General features: G+C 53.9%; 9 protein-coding genes across 9 annotated transcripts; 6 read left to right on the forward strand and 3 right to left on the reverse strand.

The window, feature by feature from the left end:
• Positions 1-173: 173 nt before the first annotated feature.
• On the forward strand, positions 174-1,207 carry J4E85_010901 (uncharacterized protein; the record flags this gene model as incomplete). The annotated part of the gene is made up of 3 exons (XM_051475104.1): positions 174-176; positions 381-1,013; positions 1,079-1,207. 3 exons carry the CDS (start codon positions 174-176, stop codon positions 1,205-1,207), a joined length of 765 nt encoding a protein of 254 aa, XP_051321130.1.
• Positions 1,208-2,410: 1,203 nt separating this feature from the next.
• Positions 2,411-3,410, forward strand: J4E85_010902 (uncharacterized protein; the record flags this gene model as incomplete). The annotated part of the gene is made up of 2 exons (XM_051475105.1): positions 2,411-2,505; positions 2,561-3,410. 2 exons carry the CDS (start codon positions 2,411-2,413, stop codon positions 3,408-3,410), a joined length of 945 nt encoding a protein of 314 aa, XP_051321131.1.
• Positions 3,411-3,516: 106 nt separating this feature from the next.
• On the reverse strand, positions 3,517-5,577 carry J4E85_010903 (uncharacterized protein; the record flags this gene model as incomplete). The annotated part of the gene is made up of 1 exon (XM_051475106.1): positions 3,517-5,577. One exon carries the CDS (start codon positions 5,575-5,577, stop codon positions 3,517-3,519), a length of 2,061 nt encoding a protein of 686 aa, XP_051321132.1.
• A 1,301-nt stretch (positions 5,578-6,878) lies between these two features.
• Positions 6,879-7,722, forward strand: J4E85_010904 (uncharacterized protein; the record flags this gene model as incomplete). The annotated part of the gene is made up of 3 exons (XM_051475107.1): positions 6,879-6,954; positions 7,008-7,517; positions 7,577-7,722. 3 exons carry the CDS (start codon positions 6,879-6,881, stop codon positions 7,720-7,722), a joined length of 732 nt encoding a protein of 243 aa, XP_051321133.1.
• Positions 7,723-8,162: 440 nt separating this feature from the next.
• On the forward strand, positions 8,163-10,748 carry J4E85_010905 (uncharacterized protein; the record flags this gene model as incomplete). The annotated part of the gene is made up of 2 exons (XM_051475108.1): positions 8,163-8,979; positions 9,031-10,748. 2 exons carry the CDS (start codon positions 8,163-8,165, stop codon positions 10,746-10,748), a joined length of 2,535 nt encoding a protein of 844 aa, XP_051321134.1.
• Positions 10,749-11,966: 1,218 nt separating this feature from the next.
• Positions 11,967-13,840, forward strand: J4E85_010906 (uncharacterized protein; the record flags this gene model as incomplete). Its single annotated transcript, XM_051475109.1, has 4 exons — positions 11,967-12,317; positions 12,368-12,626; positions 12,680-13,107; positions 13,157-13,840. The coding sequence occupies 4 exons, from the start codon at positions 11,967-11,969 to the stop codon at positions 13,838-13,840; spliced, it is 1,722 nt and encodes a 573-aa protein (XP_051321135.1).
• Positions 13,841-14,751: 911 nt separating this feature from the next.
• J4E85_010907 (uncharacterized protein) lies at positions 14,752-18,817 on the forward strand (the record flags this gene model as incomplete). Its single annotated transcript, XM_051475110.1, has 2 exons — positions 14,752-18,232; positions 18,285-18,817. The coding sequence occupies 2 exons, from the start codon at positions 14,752-14,754 to the stop codon at positions 18,815-18,817; spliced, it is 4,014 nt and encodes a 1,337-aa protein (XP_051321136.1).
• Positions 18,818-19,664: 847 nt separating this feature from the next.
• On the reverse strand, positions 19,665-20,369 carry J4E85_010908 (uncharacterized protein; the record flags this gene model as incomplete). The annotated part of the gene is made up of 1 exon (XM_051475111.1): positions 19,665-20,369. One exon carries the CDS (start codon positions 20,367-20,369, stop codon positions 19,665-19,667), a length of 705 nt encoding a protein of 234 aa, XP_051321137.1.
• Positions 20,370-20,812: 443 nt separating this feature from the next.
• J4E85_010909 (uncharacterized protein) lies at positions 20,813-23,086 on the reverse strand (the record flags this gene model as incomplete). The annotated part of the gene is made up of 3 exons (XM_051475112.1): positions 20,813-22,259; positions 22,307-22,664; positions 22,717-23,086. 3 exons carry the CDS (start codon positions 23,084-23,086, stop codon positions 20,813-20,815), a joined length of 2,175 nt encoding a protein of 724 aa, XP_051321138.1.
• Between the last annotated feature and the right edge of the window lie 206 nt (positions 23,087-23,292).

Here is a 23,292-nt window from a genome sequence, read left to right on the forward strand (position 1 = left end):
ACCCGGCAGCCTCGTCTCTACCCAACACAGCTCGCCCTTATTCTCTTTCTGAGAAACACGATGCCCATGCCATCATCTTTCACTTGCGTTCACATTCATATCCCGCTCGTATTGCCGCTGCATTCCTACCTTCGCTCTGTGCATTGCTAGGCCATACATGTCATCACGTCACCATGGTAGGTGGATGCCGATCGCGTGTCTCAGCGCAAGTACCAGCAGTTCGCACGCTCTAACACACACACCATTAGGGTTGTTGCGCATCCCGCACGAGTGACGACACTCCGCCTGCTGTCCTCGCGCATTCGTCGTCGCGTAACATCACAGCGCCGTCGACGCGACCCAGCTCTATCCCCTCACCACGCGCCTCACATGCTTCGCAGGGCAATGCGCACCCACCGACGAGTCGCCCAGATGCCGACAACCGCCCCAACACGCCTCTCAAGCCCATATCCCCGACTCAGCGCTCGCGCCTGCCTAACACGCTCGCTTCACCCACTGCTAAGAGCAGCAGCCGCGTCCAGCCTCTGACAGACTCTACGCATTCGACATGGACCCGATCGCGGTTAGAGAAGGAGCGCGAAGACTGGTGGGATACACAGGTCACGGGCTCGGAGCAGATATGGGGCGCCATACGTCTTGTAGCGCAGCATCTACAGGCTGGTCAGTTGCAAGAGGCGCAGACGATGCTCGATGTCAGTGACTGCACCTGCCCAACGGGCCTGCTTTGGCGAGGCGTTTACGATGCGACTGGCGTCCAATACAAAGTCCCCGAGTGGGTGGTAGTAGAGCCAGAGGGCCTAGCAGAAGAGGATGGTATGGACGACAAAGACTTGGCTGGAGATGCGAGCGCCAGTGCTGTGCAGGAGACGGTTGAAGATACCCTCGCCGACGACTCCGGCAGCCTTATACGTGTGAAACTAAGGACGAGCCACGACCAGCGGGATCATCAGGTCGTCATGCGGATGAGAGACTCGGTCGCGACCATTATTGAGAAGCTGAAGATGCAAGCAAAGGTATGTCGGACTCCATTGTCCCCATGCCTCTCCTTTACTGCATGTACATTGCTAACGACATGTAGCTCGATCCCACCCTCATAGTTCGTCTCGCATACGGCGGACGTATATATCAACCCAACGAAACTCTCGAGTCGCACTCTTACTGGAACTTTGCTAATAACTACATTCTCACCGCTCTCGTCTTTCAGTAAACACCTGATCCTTTGCACATCCGCATCCGCACTCCTACTATGTCCCAAGGCTCCACGTTTGAATATGCGGGTCACATGGCTCACAAGGATTGCTAGGTCTCCAACCGAGCATCTCAACTTCCTGCTTGAGTCGAATATCAGAACGTTGGATGAAATGGGCATACCGGACCCGAACAACCCTTCCTTGGAAGAGGAGCCGAACGAACCTACTTCGGAAGATGACTCTGACAGTAGCGAGACTGATCCTCTTCTTCCCCAATCACGTTCGTCGGATAATAGCAGCGATGACGGAACGTCTGAGGGTTGTGTCGCGTTTTTGTATGGGTTGGTTCGTTCGTATTGGAACTTTCAGCGGTGGAACTACTCTTCGCTTCAATAGTTCATCTGGTGGCTTGTTTGATACCCCTCTCTTCCATATCTTTCCGTTCATGCTGGCGGTAGGCACTGAGGCCTTTGCTTGTACCCAGCATCATTTTTCATGCTTCGGCGCATCGCTATTGCGAGATTGTAATCCTTTGGACAATAGAAGTCTGACTAGTGCTTGGAATTCTCTTCAATACCACTGTGCTCTATTCATTGACTTTATTCGCTTGACGATCCGTGTTGATAGGTGCTTTGAGTGAAGCCGTGTTGAAGTTGTACAACGTTAATTGTGGAGTCCGCATGGCTTGATGGCAACCTACCAGTGATCCTTCCCGTACAAGTCACGATCTCAAGCTGTGTCTGATAACGAAGATGCATTTATCGCCTTCACAACGTGTAACATCCTTCGCATGCGAAGCTTTGTGGGTATCTCCAACTGGTGCTTAACCCCGGATCAGATGTCATCACATCCACATAACAATATGATGATCAACACCATTCCAAGAAGCGGTCAAGCGTGTCCTCCGCTTTTAGCCTTCCCGAGGTCAAACGTTCGTTATCTGCCGTCTAGCTTCCCGCATTCTCCATCGACACCATGATGGTTGTGGTGAACCCTGTGACATCATCGTTTTTGAACCTCGGAAGCTCATCGCCCGCCATGACGATGACCTACCCTCTTTTTGAGTACCATAAAGACTCACTAAGAGCGAACCAGACACTCCAATTCATAGCACACATAAAGCCAACATGTTCGCCTCATCTGCGTCACGTTCTTTACGCACAACTTCCACAGACCGACTTTCACAAATAACCAGACAAGTCCTCCCGCAACAAATCAGAATGGCGCACAACGGCACAACCCACACGCTCAACACGGGCGCCAAGATTCCTGCCATTGGGTTTGGAACTTGGCAAGACAAGGAAGCCCAGGAACCGTAAGCTTTTGTCTTGTCGTTAAGAAGCGTATTGTTTTACTAATGCAGAAGATAGAGCTGTCACCATGGCCCTAAAGGCCGGCTACCGCCACATCGACACAGCACGCATCTACGGCACGGAGCCCGCAGTCGGCAACGCCATCAAAAAGTCCGGCGTCCCCCGTTCCGAGCTCTTCATCACCAGCAAGCTCTGGAACAACTCGCACCACCCCGACGACGTAGAAGCCGCACTCGATGCATCCCTCAAGGACCTCGGAACCGACTACCTCGACCTCTACCTCATGCACTGGCCCTCGCCCTTCGCCCGGGGCTCAGAAATGTTCCCCAAAGACTCCGCCGGTAAAGTCAAAGTGGGCGACAGCGACTACGTCGACACCTACAAAGCCATGGAGAAGTGCTTCAAAAGCGGCAAAGCCCGCGCAATCGGCGTCTCGAACTTCAGTAAAGCGGAGTTGGAGCGCTTGATCAAGGAGACTTCTGTTGTGCCTGCCGCTCACCAGATCGAATGCCATCCGTATCTTCAGCAAAACGACTTCACGGAGTTCCACAAGCAACAGGGTATCCATGTGACGCAGTACTCGCCGTTCGGCAATCAGAATGAGATCTACGATTCTGGGAAGAACATGAACAAACTCATGGACGACCCTGTGCTTGTGGAGATTGGCAAGAAGCATGGCAAGACTGGAGCGCAGGTTGCTCTGGCTTGGGGCATCGCCAAAGGTCATTCTGTTATTCCCAAGAGCAAGACTGAGTCAAGGATCAAGGCCAATCTGGAGGGTGACTTTGCCCTGCCTAAGGAAGATGTAGAAAAGATTACTGGTATTGATAAGAAGATGCGGTTCAATGATCCTTCGGGTAACTTTGGATGGAACTTTTACACGGATTTGGATGGTAAGAAGAAATGAGGAAGAGAATAGTGTACTATAATGCTGTTGGAATAGCCGACTCAAAATGATATCTACATGCATTACATGAACAAACGGTCAAAAACGCCCGGCCCACACCCGTCCCCTAACTATAACTCCCCGCCGCCCAGCTCTTCCGACTCTCCCTGCGATCCTCACCCTCAAAGAAAATGGCAACCTTGTTCGGCTCCCCCTTTTCCCCCTCATGGTAATCATACTTGATTTTCTTGAACCGCAGCGCCCTCGCTGCCTTAATCTCATCCCCACTCATAACCATCGCCGCATCGCCACCAATACGACTAACAACAGGGTTCAACAGCATGGCCATACTAAAAAAGCTCTCGTCGCGGACAATCGTGCGGTTGGCGAAGAGGCCTAAGAGGCAGAGAGCGAGAAATTGGATGAAGCAGATGCCGCCTAGGATGCTAAAAACGTAGGACCAGTCTACGTCGAGTTGCTGGCCTTGCGATGGGACGACGGTTTGGTGCGTGACGTTGTAGCGAATGCCATGGTCATCGAAGGCAGCGACAGCGCCGATGGTAAAGCGCATGAGGAGGTCTTCGACTTCGTTTTTTGCGATGTTGTGTGCGGGCGACCATTTGGTGCCTTGACTGTAGGACCGGGTTTGGCGATCGAACCAACCGTTCCATGGTATACCTGTCCAGCCCATGGCACCAGCAGCTGTGCGAGCGAAGATATCGGAGCCCCAGACTGCCCTGAAGTCGGCGGGGTCGCGGGGATCGATGTCGTTGGGGGCGTTAATCGCGGTTACGTTACCGAGTGTGTTGTTGCAGAGGAAGAGGGAGGCGGCGGTCACGCGCGCGTGCTTTTTGTTGTCCGACTCGGGGAGTTGCATGACGGTGAAGTTCGTACATCTTGGCCCGCAGTTTTCGGGAACAGAGGCCATCCAGGTTACGGAGCCGCCGGCTTGTTCAGTGACTTCCCACTTAACGTAGTCATCGTCGCCTTGGTGTCGAGCCATGATGTAGAGGGATTCGTCGGGTACGTCGTGCACTTTGCCGTCCTTGACTTCGAGTTGTTCGCATGATGCGTGGGCTGTGATGTTGCGGGAGCTGGCGAGGTAGTTGACCCATTGGTGGGCTGGGTCGCGGTTGAAGAAGCGGTAGTGCCATGCGCCGTTGCCGCGGTAGATGGGTGTGCCTGGTATGCCGGATAGATCGGTAATCATGTCGTCCATATTGTCGGTAAGATTGAATTCGGGGTATGCCATGGCTTCCATGCCGTACATCCACGCCGCTTCCAGCGAAGTCTCGTTGATGAGACTGATTTCGGGGTCGATCTCGCGCGGCGGGTTGTCGACGTACCAATCGTTCAGATCGGCTACAGTGACATTCCCGTATGACAAGAGTGGTATCTCCGAGTTCTCCATCGGCCAGAACAGACTCAGCAGTGCCACTAGGATCTGAGAGCCGATATTGAGAACCAGCCATGCCAGACACGCTAGCCACATCCACTTCGTCTCATCGTCTCTAACATCCTTGAACATTCGGAATTTGCGCAGCCATTTCTGACGCCGGAAGCCAGGTGACGACAGGATCATCAGTTTCGTAACCTTGGCAAGCGAACTCAGGTGTAGGATCAGGTCGAATACTTCTAGACTAACGTAATGTCTAGTGAGAAATGACCATCTGAACACTGATGCATAGTGCTTTAACGAGGCCAAGATGTTCAAACCCAGACACAGCGAGAGACCGAGAGTAAGCGAGTTGAAGATTCGGATATCGATCTTGGAGAGAACGACGGGGCGGCGCCATCCTTCCCAACATTTGAGTGTAACACACATCACTGCGCTGAAGAACAGCGTTACGAGGAGTTTCATCGCACCTGTCTTGAGGAGTGTCTTCCGTGCCTCTCTTTGGTCGAATCGCTTGACGTGGTGGTGGTGTTTGTGGTGATGAGTCCCGTCTTCAACATCGAAGGTGGAGCTGGGGCTGCCTACGCTGGCGTAGAATCCGCCCTTGGACTCTATGATCTCTGGAGACTGGACCATGGATGGTGTGTGCATTGGTGAGTTGGATGGCGAGTATGATGCGTCGTCGACATGCTGCATCGCTACATCACCACTGTCGTAGCTGAGTGGTTCGGCGGAGCTGATCAATGGCGCATTGTCGGAGTGCCCCCCACTGACTGTGCGGTTGCGATCCATGGTTCTTATTCTTTTGTCTTCGTTCGACGGGGTGGTGTGTTTGTGCTCTGTCAAATCTACAACTGTAGAGATGACTTTGCGTGGCTTGGAACCTCGTGTGCCGTCAGACGGCAGGCTGCAGGTGTCTTGGGCGAAGATAGCAAACTAGGTAGCGAGCGAGCGAGGCGTTACGCGCATTCTTTAGCGATGGCGAAAGTACCGACACTGTGGTTGCATTCCCCGGGTATACTGGTATGTGAAAGGGATTCCTCAGTAGTCCTGCAAGACTTGCCAGGTAAAGTAGTAAGAGTGATTATCTGAAGTGGAGAAAATGCAGAATCCTCTGGAGCGCACATGGCGCTCTTATCGCTGTCTCCCGGGCGGGTTTCCGCGCGACGACCATATTGGGGGCTGAAAGTTTGGGGGCCACAACAGCCGCATCTGCAAGCCTTTGGCGTTGCACAGCGTGGGCGAAGCAAGTCCAAAGTTGAGAACTGCCAGCGACAAAAGGACGATAACCAGTACTAAATTGTAATAATAGAAGCACAAAAAGTACTTCAACGACTTACCATGCGCCTATCGTGAAGCATGCGTTCGGAGAACTACATCAGCCCACCCCTCTTCATCCTTGGTAGGCTGGATTTTCCCAAACTGGAGGCTGAGTCTCACGCTAGACCAACGAGTGTAGCGATCGGTAGTCCTATTGTTAGCTAGATAGGCTGTTAACTGCAAGCGAAGTATCGAGGCGTTTCTAGTCCAGTAATATCTAAGTGGTTGCACGCCACGAAGAACAAGTATGGGGGGCCGGAACGCTCATTCGCCTAAGATGCAGCTGCGGGAGGGTAGAAGCGCAAGGCTCGGAGCTTGCAGTATGTCGCGAAATGCAGCTGACTTGGACCATGCAGTTGTGGAAGTTCTTCGAGGCCGGAGATAAGCTTAGGCCGATGTCAACGTTGTTGTGGTTGTTGCTGTTGTAAGCGTCGCGGAGTGAGTACCCACATAACCGGCCGCGGTTGCCAAACTGTCAGCTTTTACCTTTGCGGGCACCCACCAATCCTCGGAGTTGTAGGAGGCATATTGATGCTCCTGTGCTACTCATGCGACATATCCGTCGTCGTAAGAGCAGGGGGATGGTAACTCTGACGATGATGCCCGCGCGCGAGAGCGACTGACTAGCCTCAGGTACTCCCCACCTGACGCTAGATGACAAATGACTGTGGAGAAGGCACGAAGGGCGTCATGTCAACCAGTCTCAGAGCTTCATATTTATCGCGTCTATCTCAATCTTGCTGTTAACTATCAATCATCGAGACCAAAACATCATGTCGTCGTCAAACGTGGTTCTGTACGATCTGCCTAGCAGGAGTGGTTCCTCATGGTCATTGAACCCGTGGAAGAGTGAGTTCATCCACACCACAAATGCTATCTTGATCCTTCTGACAGGCGCGCAGCTCGCATGGTACTGAATTACAAGAAGATCGACTACACGACCGAATGGGTAGAATATCCTGACCTGGCCCCCAAGTTCAAAGCCCTCGGCATCCCACCCACCCCCAAGGATGCGCCAGGCTATTTCGCAGAGTACACCAGTCCCGCTATCAAGCATGCGAACGGCACCTATCAGATGGATTCTTGGCCCATTGCCTATGAGCTTGAGAAGCAACACCCAACCCCGTCTTTGCATCTCGATGACCCCATCGTTGTGCAGATCAGGGACCATATTGCCAAGATAGCTGGCCCACTGAGGCCACTACTCATTCCTCAGGTACCAGTTGTGCTGCTGAACAAGCCGAGTGCAGATTACTTCAATGAGACTAGAGAGAAGATGTTCGGGAAGCCGCTCGAACAAGTAGAAAAGGATGCCAACGCAGAAGAGTGTTGGGAGGCGGCTAAGGCACCGGCGAAGGAGGCGGGCGCTCTACTGAGGAAGAACGGTGGGCCTTACTTCCTGGGTCAGACTGGTAAGTGACAATGCGCTGGCTGGATCATGTCGGCTTCATATATTCTAACTTGTGAGCAGTCTCGTATGCCGACTTCATCCTTGTGTCGATGCTACACTTCGTCAAGTGCATAAGCGAGGACAAGTTCAAGAAGCTTCTGGCTCTTGACGACGCCTTCCCTAAGGTTTACGAGGCGTGTAAACAATGGCTGGAGAAGGACGACTAGTCCCTTCTCAGCAAGCGCCAGTGCCTAAACCGATCGATCAACATCGGGACTGCTCTTTCTGTTATCTAGGTATCGTGCGTTCAGATGAATAAAATTTCAAAATCAACAATGATGAAGTTTCCTGCACTGCATGCCATGCGCCACACTACCCCTCTCTTGCGCCCGCCAGGCTGCTTGACCAATCTGACTGTGCAGCATTAGCGTGGCCACGCTTCTTGCCTTGCGCCCGATGGGCAGTGTTGCCTAGCAGCTGATAAGTTCAGCTTGAGGGTGATAATGCCGCCAGATCATACACGCACAACGATAACGTCGCACCTCGACTCGTACTTTCTAAACTCTTGACAAGAGCTATTCGGCGCGTTTATTGGAACATTATCTTCTCCGGTCGGACAACGCTCGAGGTCGTTGCACTAATTCCAAACGTGCCTTCCATACCCAACATGAGCGCGACAGCTCCATCACCGAGGGTTGACATTGCGCATGAAACCTCGCACAGTTCCGATGACGGATTCGAAATAGTAGAGCACGACCTCGATGTTCTGAGCATCCCGGGATCGCAAGATGGCACCCCCGTACCGACTATAGCGGTGACAGAGGAAACCGAGCGCAACGGAGGAACGGACGAACCCAGGGAAAGCCGGCCTTGGTTATTGGATTATGATGAATTCCATGATGCGATAAAAGGCGGGGACTTAGATGGCGTGAAGAAGATGCTGGACGACGGTGCAAACGTCGAACGTGGAACAGACGAGGGAGAATCACCACTGATACTCGCAATATGGAAGCAACACATCGCCATAATCACGCTATTGCTAGAAAGAGGCGCGGATGTGACCCGCCCGTTCGACGGCTTTCCTCCGGTCCATCACGCCGTCATGCAAAAAGATCGAGCACCCCAAATCATCCACATTCTCCTGGACCATGGCGCCAGCTTGGAAGCTGTTGGGACAGGGGATGCTAACGCGTTACATTTCGCTGCATCGAACGGCATGATACATGGGGCTGACTTCCTGATCGGTAAGGGAGTAGAGGTCAGTAAGACCTGCGCGGATGAGAGGACGCCTTTGCTACTGGCTGCAAGGCATGGACATATGGCAATTGTCAAATTACTTCTCGCCAAAGGAGCAGATTTGCACGAAAGAAGTGAAAATGGTTGCACCGTCCTGATGTGGGCGGCGGAGTACGGACGGCATGAAGTCGTTCGTTACTTGTTGGAGGCAGGCGCGAGGGTGGACGACCGTAGTGTGGAGGGTCTCAGTAAGTTCATGTAGCCTTCACGACTTTTTGAACAGCAACTGATATCAGCAGCCGCCTTATCACTCGCCAGCATGAATGGCCGATTGGAAGCCGTACAACTATTGATCGAGAATGGTGCAGACATTAATGCACTCAGTCTGGATCCAGAATCCTTTACCCCGGCAATGTTTGCTGCATTACAAGGACATGCAGAAGTGCTACAGGTCCTGCTATCGCACGGAGCAGATTACAAACCAGATTTCGAAGTCGAATGGGCAGATGGTGACACGATCCTGGATATGACCATGACGAAAGGCCATCTCGCTACTGCCAAGATCCTGTTAGAAGCCATTGGTGGACCCGACTACCCAAAGGATACTATCGCACTCCAAATGGCCACTGCGCAATCCAAGGTAGAACTGATACCAGTGATGAAGGCCGTTTCTATCATGTACCAAGAAATCGATCCCCATTCCACCGACGGGGAGAACCTGGGTTGGGTCAAATGGGTCTTAGATCAAGGCGGAGAGCTCGTCAGGCCAAAAGCCATCTGCAATATGCTATATGCTGCACTAGCCAAGAGGGATGTCGGTATAACTGCAGAGCTACTCAGACTCGGAGCCGATCCAAATATCTTCGGGTTCATGGGTTACACACCACTCCACGTCGCAGTCGGCGGGCTGGCGTGCAACCTGGAACTCGTCGAAGTCCTTCTAGAATTTGGTGCTGATCCGGCTAAGCTCTCGCAAAATCCCACCATAGAAAAGAGGGTCACACCTCTACATCGTGCCATCTTGGGATTCGAAAACGACCGTCCAGACAAGATGCCTGTCGTCGATCTTTTGCTCGCAAGTGGGCGATGTAAGGTAATGAAAGGACCGGACGCTCAGTCTTCTGCCTTTCTGAGTGTAGTAAGCGCGTTCGATGGTGGGAGTGCTGACGTTGCCAAAAGCCTAGCGTTCCGGATGCTGGATTCCATATCTGATGTGAACGACGACAAGGCTGACGATGGGTCTACTGCGATGCACGTTGCCGTCCAATACAATCAAAAAGAGCTCATTGACGCACTAAGACGGAAAGGCGCCGACATTAACGCGAAGAACAACGACGGCATGTCACCTCTTCTTCTAGCGTGCGGCATGAATGCGGAGCTGGTCAACTTTCTGGTTACGCGCTGCGCAGACGTTTCTGCTGTCAACGAGAAGAACCAGGGAGCTTTGCATATTGCCGCTGCCTGTGGGCAAGTCGGAGTGCTCAGGTTTCTCCTTGACATGAACCTAGCCGATGAGGAGCCACTGAACATCAACGCTGTAGACGATGCAGGTCACACACCTTTGATCGCTGCCATAGTAGAAGGCCATGAGCGTGCAGCTTTCTTCTTACGGGTACGACGTGCCTCTGTTCGACAACGTACGACCGACAAAGGACGACTTGCCTTGCATTACGCAGCACAGGCAAGTATGAACCGTATTGTGGAATCCATCTTAGGAGTATCCTGCAACGACATCATCAATGTGGAAGATCATGGGGGATACACACCCCTAGCACTCGCGTGCATGGCAGATACCCCCACCGTCGTTCCCACCTTGCTCTCCTACGGCGCAGACCCAAACGTCATCTGCCAAAACACCGGCGACCGCCCTGTCCACATCGCTCTCAAACGAACGCTACACATGGATCGCTGTGCAGACAGGGAAAGTAGTCCATCACTCGACCTGCTCAAGCATGCAGACACCGATATCACAGCTCGCGATGGGAGCGGCCGCAAACCACTGCATCTCGCATCTTAGTTTCACAATCTAGAGTCTACTAAAGTCCTCTTATCCAAAGGCGTCTCACCACACTCTGAAGACAGCAAGGCACGGACACCCCTATGCCTGTGTTCAAATCCCTACATCGCACAGGCGCTGATCGACCACGGCGCGGACGTAAACCACGCAGACGAGAATGGATGGACGCCGTTGCATTACGCTGTGTCGAGGTGCTGGGTAAAGGCTTTTGCGGTGCTGAGACAGGCAGGCGCTGATATGGATATGAGGACCCGAGATGATGGGCTTAGTGTCAAGGAAAGGTTGGACACGTTTGGCTCGTGGCAGGACTGGGTGAATACGGAAAGGGAAATGGTGTGTGATGATGCACAGAGGGAGAAGATTCGGGAATTTGACATAAGGGCTGAGATGGGGATGAAAGTAGATAGGTATTGAGGTGACTACTGACGGCGTAAGTGCTCTGCTTTGCTTACTTGCTTCAATGGGCTCGTCACCCATTGTAACGCTCATCCATTTCTACTCTGATGCAATTTCGATGTTGCGCCCTAGTGAGTGAGACATCAAGTCTACGTCCCGGAGTCCACGGGTTTTTCGATCGCACATATTGACGAGTCATGAACAGTAGCGCGCACGACTCGCCCCATCCAGCCTCCCGCAACCTCTTCACGATCGACGTCATCACATCGACATCCAGTCCAGAACATCACAACAAAACCTAAATGATAGATAAACATTTTTCACCCGGCACGTCATTCGCCCGTCCGCCAGCGCATTCACTCCATCACAAATACACCACGCGTAGTCCATCCGCAGCATTCCGAGCGAATTAGGTAAAACGCCAGATCTCCTTCGCGTGTGTGTGCGCGCGATCTGAGTGCCCTGGCGCCGATCTCAACGATGCGGCGCGTCATGGACTTTTCGATAGCCTCGCGCACAAATGCCATCACCAGTCCAGATCTTGTGTCAAGCTAAGCTTTTCGAGCCGGAATTCCTTGGCAGTTGTGACTACAAGGGGGGTTTTCGGAGGCCGTGGGTGCCCTTTGCGGCGCCTGGCGGACGGATAAGCTTCCTTAGGGTTTCTTAGATCGAGCTGGTGGGCGTGATGGGGACGATGATGTCACGGTTGTGTAGTGGACTTAAGTATTCGATGCCACGGCTTCGGTAGGAGTAGTTGTGTCTTTTTCTATTCAAAGCCCACCTGCTCTGCTCTGTCCAACACATTTCCCGTGAGTGAGCATCATGTTTGATCTCATCCGCGACTCGGCTTTTGGCCATATCGTCCGTCTTGTGACGCGCAACAAATATCTTCAATATCCCGAAGAGAAAGACCCCGAGATTTGGAAGAAGTATGTCAGCCACGAAAAGTCTGGGTATGCCGCCTACCATGGATCTACGCAGGCGCCGGAGAACAAGGACGAGATTGATGAACTCGCCCAGACGCATGGTGTGAGGAACCGGGAGGGACGCGAATCGGAGACTTCGTCGCGTACTGTGGGCAATGGTGTCAACGAGGCCAGTGGCTTGAGAGTCGATCCTGAGAAGGGCAAGGACCTTCATGTTATTGATTGGTACGGTCCGGATGATGCTCAGGTATGCTTGCTCCATGTTCACATTTTTGGATTATACTGACGGCGCTGTAGAACCCAAAGAATTGGTCGCGAGGAAAGAGGTACTTCGTCACCTTTGAGATTTGCTTCCTCACCTTCTCGGTATACATCGGTTCAGCCATTTACACGCCTGGTCTCATGGGCGTGATGGCAGAGTTTGGCGTTGCTCAGGTCCCCGCGACCTTGGGACTGACGCTGTACGTTGCTGGATACGGTCTTGGTCCTCTTCTCTGGTCACCCATGAGCGAGATTCCGCAGATTGGCCGTCTCTGGGTTTACATCATTACTCTTCGTAAGTGCAGCCGTTCGTCCACGGCGAGACGATATGCTAACCGAAGCCAATAGTCATCTTCGTCCTTCTCCAGATCCCTACTGCTCTCTCCGTCAACTTCGGCATGCTACTCGCTTTCCGATTCTTGACCGGATTCTTCGGTTCGCCAGCGCTCGCAACAGGAGGAGCCTCCATCGCCGACATGTACCGACCTAAGAAACAAGTGTACGGTCTCGCAGTCTGGGGAATCGGAGCTGTGTGCGGTCCCGTTCTCGGTCCTCTTGTGGGTGGCTTCGCCGTTATGGCTGAAGGTTGGAGATGGACCATGTGGGAGATCATGTGGCTCTCGGGTTTCTGCTGGGTCTTCTTGTTCTTCCTCCTGCCAGAGACAAGCGCGCCCAACATTCTGCACCGCAGGACACGCAGGCTCAAAAAACTGACTGGCGACGATCGTCTTACATGCGAGCCGGATATCATGTCTGCTGAGATGTCAGGCAAGGACGTAAGTAATCCTTCTTCACGATATCCAATCATTGCTAACACTACCTCAGGTTCTCAACATGAGTCTTCTTAAGCCCATCACCCTCATGTTCAAGGAACCCATCGTGTTCCTGTTGAACTTGTACATCGCACTCATCTACGGTCTACTCTATATCTGGTTCGAGTCGTTCCCTCTTGTGTTCTCAGGACTCTACGGTTTCAACCTCGGCCTTGAGGGTGTTGCGTTCCTGGGTATCCTCGTTGGTACATTTATCGCCGTCATTGTGCTCTTCGCGTGGAACTACTACTACCTGGAGAAGCAGTTCGACGACGATGGCAACATCGCGCCAGAGAAGCGTCTCATTCCTGCCATGGTTGGCTGCTTCTTCGTACCAATCTGTCTCTTCTGGTTCGGATGGACTTCGCGGTCGGATGTGCACTGGATTGTGCCCATTATCGGATCTGGATGCTTCGGTATCGCTGCCTTCACGCTGTTCCAGGCCGTCCTACCTTACCTGTCGGATGCCTACCCCGACTCTGTGGCTAGTGTACTGGCAGGCAACGACCTGATGAGGTCTTCATTCGGTGCGGGATTCCCCCTGTTCGCCAATGCCATGTACCAGAAGTTGGGCATAAACTGGGCGAGTAGTCTGTTGGGTTTCCTAGGTATTGCCTTTATCCCGATTCCATTTGTGCTTTACAAGTGGGGCAAGCAGATCAGACAGAAGAGCAAGCTGGCCAGGAAGGATATCTAGGGGTGTGCAGCGGAACAGTCCTATAGGATGGACGATAATATTATTTGTTCAGACAACTTCGACGGAGATGAGTGATTTCCCAGATGTGTGGAACGCGTGGTTGACGTCATCATCGTACGCGCCGTGGTGATGCATATTTCTTTTGTGAGCAATGTCCATTGGCATGGGTGCGCCTGCGGAGGCGTGTGCTGCTCCGACGTAAGCAAACACGCATTGCTTTGTCGAGCAGTTTGGTGAAACAGCAGACGTTGATGCTGCGTCATACTCGACGCGATGCAGGTGGCCGATCCCAACGGCTATACATAATGCCGTAGTCACGTCGCGGAGTCTAGACACGTGCTAGGGGAACGCGGTAATGGAAACATCGTGAGTTTAAAATGAGGAAGGCGCCGAATGGACCCTGATGGCCGAAGCTGGACGCATCGATCTCCCGGGAGTGACAGCCGATTTGGGTCTGCAGCGAGATTGGTGGTGAGGTCGCTGGGGTAGCCTCGAGGATGTTGGTGAGGGAAGGATGGCGCTAGGAGGACTAGCGCGGAGCTTGTGGCGACTGGAGGCTGTATGGCAGTTCCAAGATTGCTGCTGTCTTGGATGGCAAAGAGTTGGGAGGCTAAGAGGTGAGAGGCTAGGGAGTTTGCGAGCCGGGTGGAAGGCGCGGAAGCTACCTGTGAACCAGCGGAAGGAGCTACCAGGCAGCAGGTGTGTTAGGTAGTACAATGAATGGCAGCAACTGTGCAGTGTTCTTCCTCATCTCACCACCTGTCTGTGCTGCACCGCCACAACATCCCGCGAACCTGTTTCGGCGCTGATCCTTACCCACAACGGCAAAGGCGGCCGTCGTCGTCAACATGAGCGGGCATGGCAGCGTGCGTTTTTCGAGAGCCGCTCCCCACAACGTCCTGCTGAACAACATGGCCATGGCGGACGCGACCAAGCCCGTCGTAGTCAATGCGCCCGAACGCCCGGGCTTGACGAGCAGCGCCTCGGGGTCGTCTGGCGACTCGATGGACGAGACGACGTCGCCCGGCGAGCCCTCGACGACCACCAGCAGCCGCGACCAAGTGGCGCCTCTGCGCGAGCCCCAGTACTCGTGGAACAGCAACGCCAGCTCCTCGCGCTCTCGCGGGCCTGCCATCATGACGGACCTGCCGCCGCAGACGCCCAACGGGGGCAGCGCGCCCACGTCGACCACCAGAGCCGCCCGCCCAACACCCGGCCGCACCATCAGCAGCGCATACGCACCCGCCCGCCGCCCCCAGCAGTTCTCGCTGAACTCGTCCGCCCACCGCCCGCGCAACAACTCGGCCACGCGCAGCCGCCGCAACCCCAACGCCGAGTACCGCGCCCAGGAAAAGGCCTACGTCCAGCGCATCCGCCAGGAGGACCAGCAGGACGACTTCTTCGACCCGGCCCTGCGCACCCCCAGTCTGGGCTACAGCACCGACTCCGAGACAGACGACGAGTCGCCCTCGACCGCCGAGTATGTCGAGAACGACCCCTACGACCAGGAAACGCTCCTCTACTATGGCAACGACGACATGCAGCCCTCGATCGAGGAGCTCAAGATCCCCGCCAACCGCGAGCGCCTCGAGTGGCACAGCATGCTCGCCAGCGTCCTCACGGGTGATGTCGTCAAGCAGGAGAAGAAGCGCCTCATCGGTAGCACCGAGCAGCAGGGCGACAGCACCATGAAGGCCGAGATCTGGATGGGCATCCGCGCCAAGGTCTGCGGCCGCTCGCTGCAGGCCCAGCGTCGCATCGTCGACGACACCCGCAGCAAGATCCGCGCCAACCTCGAGAGCATCATCTCGTTTGAAGTCGGCGGCGAGGCTGAGGCGGGCCAGACAGCCGCCCAGCAGGTCGAGGACATCGTCAAGAAGATCGAAAAGGTCGAGAGCGTCTACCCCACGCGCCAGGCCCTCGAGGCTGCCTATCCCCGCGCCGCCTCGCAGCCCTACAAGGACGCCTGCGACGCCGTCATTGCCTGGCACAACACCATCGCCCTCATCAACACCGAAATGTCCATCCTTAAGAAATGGGTCGGCAACGAGGAGCTCGACTTCACCAAGCCCCGCCCGCGCTCGTCCCAGGACCACCATCTCACCGACGACTCTTCGTTTATTGACCGGATACTCAAGGAGGATGGCCTCAAGTCCCTGCAGGGCGACACCAACCTGCTGGCCCCGCTCGAGAAGGTCATCCAGAAGGCCAAGGCCACCCTCATCGCCAACGCCGAAGGCTTTGCCGAGAGACATCTTCCGCCCTACATCGAAGAGCTGCTGACTCTCATCAACTTCCCCTCGCGTCTCCTCCAGGAGATCATCCGCGTCCGCCTCTCGTACGCCAAGAAGATCAAGGACCCGTCACAACAGGGCGTCATGATGGCCGAGCAGATGATTGCGCAGTTCCAGATCCTGCTGGCCATGGCTGGCCAGGTCAAGGAGAGCTACATGGTCATCTCCCGGCCGGAGCCTGGCTGGGATCTGCCTCCGTGCATCGAAGAGAACTTCGACACCGTCGTGCTAGACGCCCTCAAGTTCTACTTCAAGATGCTCAACTGGAAGTTGGCCGCCAACAAGAACACCTTCAAGGAGGCCGAAATCCTCGAACAGGAGTGGGACTTTTGCAACAAGCTCGGTCGACAGCTCCAGGGCGGCGACGTCGAGACTGCGGAACAGTTCAGTGTGCTTACATCTAAGTCGCTCACCCGTCTCAGCGCTCACTTTGAACGAGAGCTGCAGCGTCGGCCAGACGAGCTCACTGGCTCTGAGATGGAGAAGAGATACAAGCAGATCCTCGACTCTGTCCGTGTCCGGCAGCGTAAGCTGTTCCGTTTCTCCAGGATTCTCACGCAGCGGTTCGAGAACTGCACCGAGTTCAACATCAACAACATTGACCTAGACGAGGAGCAGCTCCAGGAACTGTACGAAGCTCTCGTCGCCACTGGCCATTTCCTCGTCGAGACCACTGGGGGAAACAACACTGGCATATACATCGTTGCATCACCGACGGCTCTCGACCGACCGAACGACATCCAGTCGCTTCTGACAACCTGCTACCACGCAGAAGAAGCTCCAGAGGACCCCTCCAACCCATACGTATTGATCATCCGACCAGAACAGCCCCTGTACTGGCCCGGCAAGAAGATGTCAGCCAACATCATCGAGCCCCATCTCGACCTCAAGCCTGGTCGGTTGAGGCTTGTCGCGGATGGCTCACAACAACGCCTCGCAAACGCGAATCTATCATTCCTTTCGTCGATAGGCATGGAGCTCACCACCCTTATCGATCAGCGCGCCAACCTTCCCCGTGTCAACGCAGAACTGCAGAAGATCAAGAAGACGGCATACAAGCTGTCCAACACCATCATGGACAGTGTCGAGATTGTCCGTAGGCAAACAGTTGGCCTTGACTGCCAGGATCTCATCCAGACTTGCTTCGCTTTCGCGACAGAATTCGGTCAACGTTCCGTCCTCTACATGGACTACAACCGGAGGGCCATGAACAACATCAAGCTAACCAGGCTGGCACTCGACTGGGTCAGCTTCATCTGCGACGACTGCATTGCTTCGGATCGAAAGACGTTCAGATGGGCTGTCGTCGCTTTGGAGTTCGCAATGATGATGACCCGCGGTCAAAACATCCTCTCCATCAGCGACGAGGAATACTCTCAGCTGCGACTGAAGGTAGCTGGCTGCATGTCCGTCCTTATCTCCCACTTCGACATCATGGGCGCGAGATCGACCATCGCAGCTCAGGCCGAGCGACAGCGCCTCAACGCTATTGCTGGAAAGAGTCTGCTCGATCCGAAGAACGCAAAGGATGACGATGAGTCCATTGAGATGACTCAACAACAGTGGATGCAGAGGCTCGAAGAGATTGACACGTTCCGCAAAGATAAGGAAGCCGAACGCCAGGCTCTTGGTCGGGTGCTGGAGGACTCTAATGAAGCCGACCGAGCGCTGACCTACCTGTCTTCGTCTGCGACAAACGTCACACTCCGATGGCAACAGGGCCAGTTTGTCGGCGGAGGTACATTTGGATCCGTCTATGCAGCTATGAACCTCGACTCCAACCACCTCATGGCCGTCAAAGAAATTCGTCTCCAAGATCCACAGCTCATTCCTACGATTGTCGCTCAGATCAGAGACGAGATGGGTGTGCTTCAAGTGCTCGATCATCCCAACATTGTGTCTTATTACGGTATCGAACCACATCGCGACAAGGTGTACATCTTCATGGAATACTGCTCTGGTGGTTCGCTTGCCGGACTGCTTGAACATGGACGTATCGAAGACGAGACCGTCATAATGGTTTACGCGCTTCAGATGTTGGAGGGTCTCGCCTACCTACACGACGCCGGTGTTGTGCACCGCGACATCAAGCCCGAGAGTAAGTTGGCTTCTGAGCTTTATCATGATTCACCCTCGCTAACTAAACCCAGACATCCTGCTCGACCACAACGGAGTCATCAAATTTGTCGACTTCGGCGCCGCCAAACTCATCGCTCGCCAAGGTCGAACCCTCGCTGCAGAACACAACGCTACACGCCAGGGCCGCCAACGCTCTATGACCGGAACCCCGATGTACATGTCCCCTGAAGTCATTCGAGGTGGAAGCACAGGTCGTCACGGCGCTGTCGATATATGGTCATTGGGCTGCGTGATTCTGGAGATGGCTACAGGTCGCCGCCCTTGGGCTTCCATGGACAACGAATGGGCCATCATGTACCACATTGCCCAGGGTGACCCACCGCAGCTACCATCCAAGGAGCAACTCAGCGACACTGGTATCGACTTCCTCAAGAAATGTTTCGACCGCGACCCGAACAAGCGAGCCAGTGCGGTCGAGCTGCTCCAGCACGAATGGATCATGACGCTCCGCGCCCAGCTCAGCCTGGAACCAGCGACGCCCAGTGATAGCAACTCTAGCAGCGGAACACCACAAAGTAGTAGGCAAAACTCCACCTACAACTAATCCTTGACGCCCTCATCAGCATGTTTCGTCATGAATCTTGATGATGTTGGCTGATAGTGCATAGTGGCTCGCCGCCTTTCCATACACAGGGCCAGTCTCGATTCTGGTCAAAGCCTTCTACCCTCTCCAGATGCCGTCTCAGCAGGTTCCGGTGTTAGTCCCTTCACTATACCACCTGGCTCCTCGTTTACTGGAGCCTCACCTTTCCGACAATTCAACTTCTCTGAACCATAAGAAGTGCTTACCTACACTTCATCTTGCACCCCGAAATCTCGGGGACACGAAGATTGCAAACATTATTATTTCTGCTTCTGCCTGTACTCCTTCACTTCCCGCTAGCGTCTCTTGGGAAGTATGGATAGGGCGTTTACATGGGTTCATCTCCCATTTTTGTTTCTTTTGTCCGGCGCGTCTCCTTACGTATGACCGCTGTCTGTTGGGCATTCTGCTGTAGGTGTTTCTGCATTAGCGAGGGCGTTTCTCCGTATCATTATGGGTATGGGGCTTTTTTGTTGGCTATCGTCCTTATACATGATGCTTGCCTGGGTGGTTCGGGCGAGCAACACTTTCTCTTATTGTCTAATCGTCGAGATGATGAAGGCGATGCGGTATATACTAAGCAACGATTGCCCTGCGTGGCTTATACATCCTTTGAACACGTGCACATGCATGCCGCTATCCTTCCAAAAGTGATATTTCTTAACTTTATGGCACCGTATTGCATGTAACTTGGGTAGTACATGCTCATCACAGCCGTGATCAATATGTATGTGTACCGTAAGCCTAGTACGTATGTACAAATCAAGAACACGTTCCACACTCGCCCTCTTCGGCATTGTCTTTCCCTCTAAACCATCCACTCCCTCAGTACCTCATCCTCCACGTCCCTAACCAAAACATGCACATGTTCCAAACTCCTCACACTCTGCAAATCCGTCGTATTCTTGAACCAAATAACCTTACTCCCCCCCTCTTTCTCCCCCGCCTTATCCCTAAACTCTCTCTTCACAAATTCCTCCACCAACGCCCTCCCCTCCTCACTCAACGCCCCCTTCCCATCCACCGGCAACCGCTGCTTCAACCACACAACAACATGCCTGACACCAGGCACAAACGCATACGTCCAGTCATTCCTCAGAATCTTGTAATCCGCTGGATCCGCGAAAGGCGTGCTGTTGACCACATCAAATCGCAACGCCCCGCTTTCATCTTCGACCGGTTCCCAGAGAAGGCGCTGGTCGAGTAGGTAGGTCATTACGCTGCCGTATTTCTGCTTTACGTGTGCGGTCCATGCGAGATATGCTTTTAGGGCGCTGGGCCAGCGTTTGAGCTCTTCGAGGTGGTTGGTGCTGATGAGGGTGTGCAGGTTCGACCAGGAGTGTGGTGTGAAGTCTGCGTCGGAGAGGGAGAGTTGTTGCCAATCTATGGCTGTGAGGGCGAATGGGGGGTTGTCGCGGGGAAAGGGCAGGGCGGTTGGGTCGGGGTTGGATTTCCATTGAGCCTGGAAGACGGATGGGAGGGATGATTCGTCGATGGTGAAGTTGCGTGACATTTTGTTTTTGGGTGGTTTTTGGAAATGTGTACTGCGGGTATATGTGGTATGCGAATGAGAGGTGAGAGAATTCGAAAGCTTCGTGGCTGCGATGGTGATACTGGAGCGGTGGCCAAGTTGATTTTGAGGAGAGACAGATAGTAAACGAGATAAAGTGATCCGAAAGGTAAGTTTAATGATCATCTAGATCATTGGGTCGTGGTATCCATGGATCAAATACCGGTGTAAGTCCGGGTTGGTAGGTGGGTGTGCCTGCATATTTCGGCGGAAGCGATTCCCGATTTGGACTGCTAAGACACATGGCAACACCTGGGCATGTAGTATACATCGATGCCCGAGGAGACGTAATGAAGGGGGTAGCAAGATACTTGGAACACATGGAATGCATGAAGAAGGCCTTACATGGGTATCATCATACATGTTCGAATCAAATATAGGCTACTCTACAACTTTTCAAGCAAAATCTTCGCTCCAGCGTTTCCTCTGGGCGCAGAGTCCGACTTGTCGCCCTTCTTTTGCTTCTTGCTCTTGGCCTCGCCATTTTGCGCGCCTGGAGGGTTGGCAGCCGCCTCTAGCGCCTTCTTCTCCTTCTTCAGCGCTTTCAGTACTTCGTCTTTCTTAGCGAAACCTTCAGCTTCGGTCATGGATACCACCACGAAGGAGCCCTGACCAGTCGCCCAGTTAACCAGGCTAGACTTGATCTGAGGCCAGAGCAAGTCTGCAAAGCCGAGGGCAGGCTCTACGGGAATGACCTTCTTGGTGGTGGCGTCGAACTTGCCACCTTGAACCAGCATCTTGAGCATGTTCTTGCCGTGACTGGTAGCCTTGTTGTCACCGGCGGAAGCAGGCAACGCAGAGTCTAAGATCGATTGTGAGAGACGAGCGACCTCCGTCAACGCCTCCTTGCGCTTCGCTGGTTCCACCTCTGGAGCTCCAACGAGAACCTCGCCCATAAATTGCAGGCCGAATGTGAAGGAGGCAAAGTCAGCAGCGCGAGCGGTAACAGCTGTCAGTAGCTGCGGCTCGATGCTCTTTGCGATTTCTGAGAGACGGATGTTTGGGTCCTTCTTTGATGTAGTCTGGCGAATAACATATAACTCGTTCAACCGCTCGCGCGTGTTGTCATCCAATAACCATTTCGCATCGGCGGCGAATGGATATAGTAGGACTGTGCGTGCGCGAGCATCGTTGACGAGGTTCAACACCTTCTCCGGGAGGGCGTCGTTGCTGGGTAGAAGCTCGCTGAAGATGGACTTGGCGGAAAGCTTGGTGTCGTCAGTGACTGCCATGGCGGCAAGAAGAACGTGATGGGCGTGTTGGTCGAAAGCCATTGTCTCCATCGTGTCCTTGTACGGCCGCAGGAAGAGCTTGCGGTCCTTGGCTGTACCGTATGCGAAGCAAAGCGACACCAGTCGCGACCCTGATTTTGTGAACGCAAGGTTCTTCATGAGATCGACGTTGTCGGCTTCTTCGCCCTCCTTGGTTGTTGGGTCCGGCTTAAGGTGTTCGAGGAAATCGTTCGCTTGTTCGGTGCCGGGTTCGCATACGAGGAAGTATTGCAACATGGCGTCGTGGAGCATGGTGAATCCGGTGAGCTTCTTCTGGATGAGCGAGTTGATCTGGTTCTCAAGGTAGCCCATGATGGGCTTCCTCTTCTCCGGCGATTCTTTCAAGATGGCCGATAGCTCTGCGCTGTCGGTGCCCTCGGCAGAAAGACCCTTGATAGAAAACTCAGGACCATACCATTCCCGGAGGAGACGGTTCTTCTGCTCTGGAGTGGCTACGGCTCGGTATATGTCGTCTACGATCCATGCGGCTTCGGGGTGGTTGATCATGCGCTTGACGTGGCTGTAGAACTCAGTGATGACGAGGTCGCGAATTTCAGGGTCGCTGCGATCGGTTAGATATGTTATGCCGTGCGTAGACACTGTACTCACCCCTTCTCCACCAACTTGGCGATCAAGAACTTGGAGTACTTGCCCTCAGCCAGGACCTTGAACTCGCCTTTGAGCTCTCTCGCGATCATCCGCCTCTGCTCCATTGTGGAGTATTTGATGGCTGTCTGAATGACACGCACAGAGTCATGCTTGAAGACGAAGTCCTTGACTCTGCCAGTTATGATCTCGAACAACTCCTTGACGAGCCCTTTTCTCTCTTCCTTGTCAACATGCGACTTCAACCTGAGCTTCTCCCACAGCTTCTTGGAGCGTTCGATGATGTCGGCGTTTGGCTTCGCGGCCTTTCGTTCTCTGGCAAGGGCCTTTTGTTTTGCGTGCGCTTCTTTCGAATTGTTTACTGGAGGGATGATTAGCTAGACTATCAGGCAAGGTAGATGGCTATGTCTTACCATTCAAACCCGCCAACTTGGACTCTACTCCCTCGCCCTCGGGCTTATCTGAAGTCTCATCGCCGTCTTTGCGCTTCTGTGTCTTGCCGTTGGACTTTGCGGGTTGTTCGTCGCTGCTGTCGGCGTCGCTCATGTCGACATCGGCACCGTCAGCCGCGGAGAAGCCGTAGAAGCCATTGTCTTTCTCGCTCGTATCCGACTCTTCAAAGTCGTCGGAGCTCTCTTCCTTGGCCTTCTTCGCCTTCTTAACCGGCTTGACGTCGCGCTTCTTCTCGCTCTTGGTGGTGGGCTTGTCGACCTTGACCTTTTTGCTCTTGTCCTTGACGTCGGGCGCACTTGCGCCGGTGGATTTGCGTTTGATACCGGCCATTTTGGGAAAGTTGTTGTCGTGTCGCAGTCTTCAAGCTCGAGGCCGCAAAAGTTCGCGACTTCCCGAACTTTTTCTGACAAGCGGGCCGGGGTTCTCTTCTAGCCTGCCTTCTTTGAGACTAGCGCATTTGGCGAGCGATGAGCTCCACATGCGCGCGTTTCGCCGTCTCTCCGAACGTCAACATCAGTCTTTTCAGACTTGAAGCA

Source organism: Alternaria conjuncta, assembly GCF_024043145.1.
Source record: "Alternaria conjuncta strain BMP 0040 chromosome Unknown scaffold_27, whole genome shotgun sequence".
Classification (NCBI taxonomy): Eukaryota; Fungi; Ascomycota; class Dothideomycetes; order Pleosporales; family Pleosporaceae; genus Alternaria; species Alternaria conjuncta.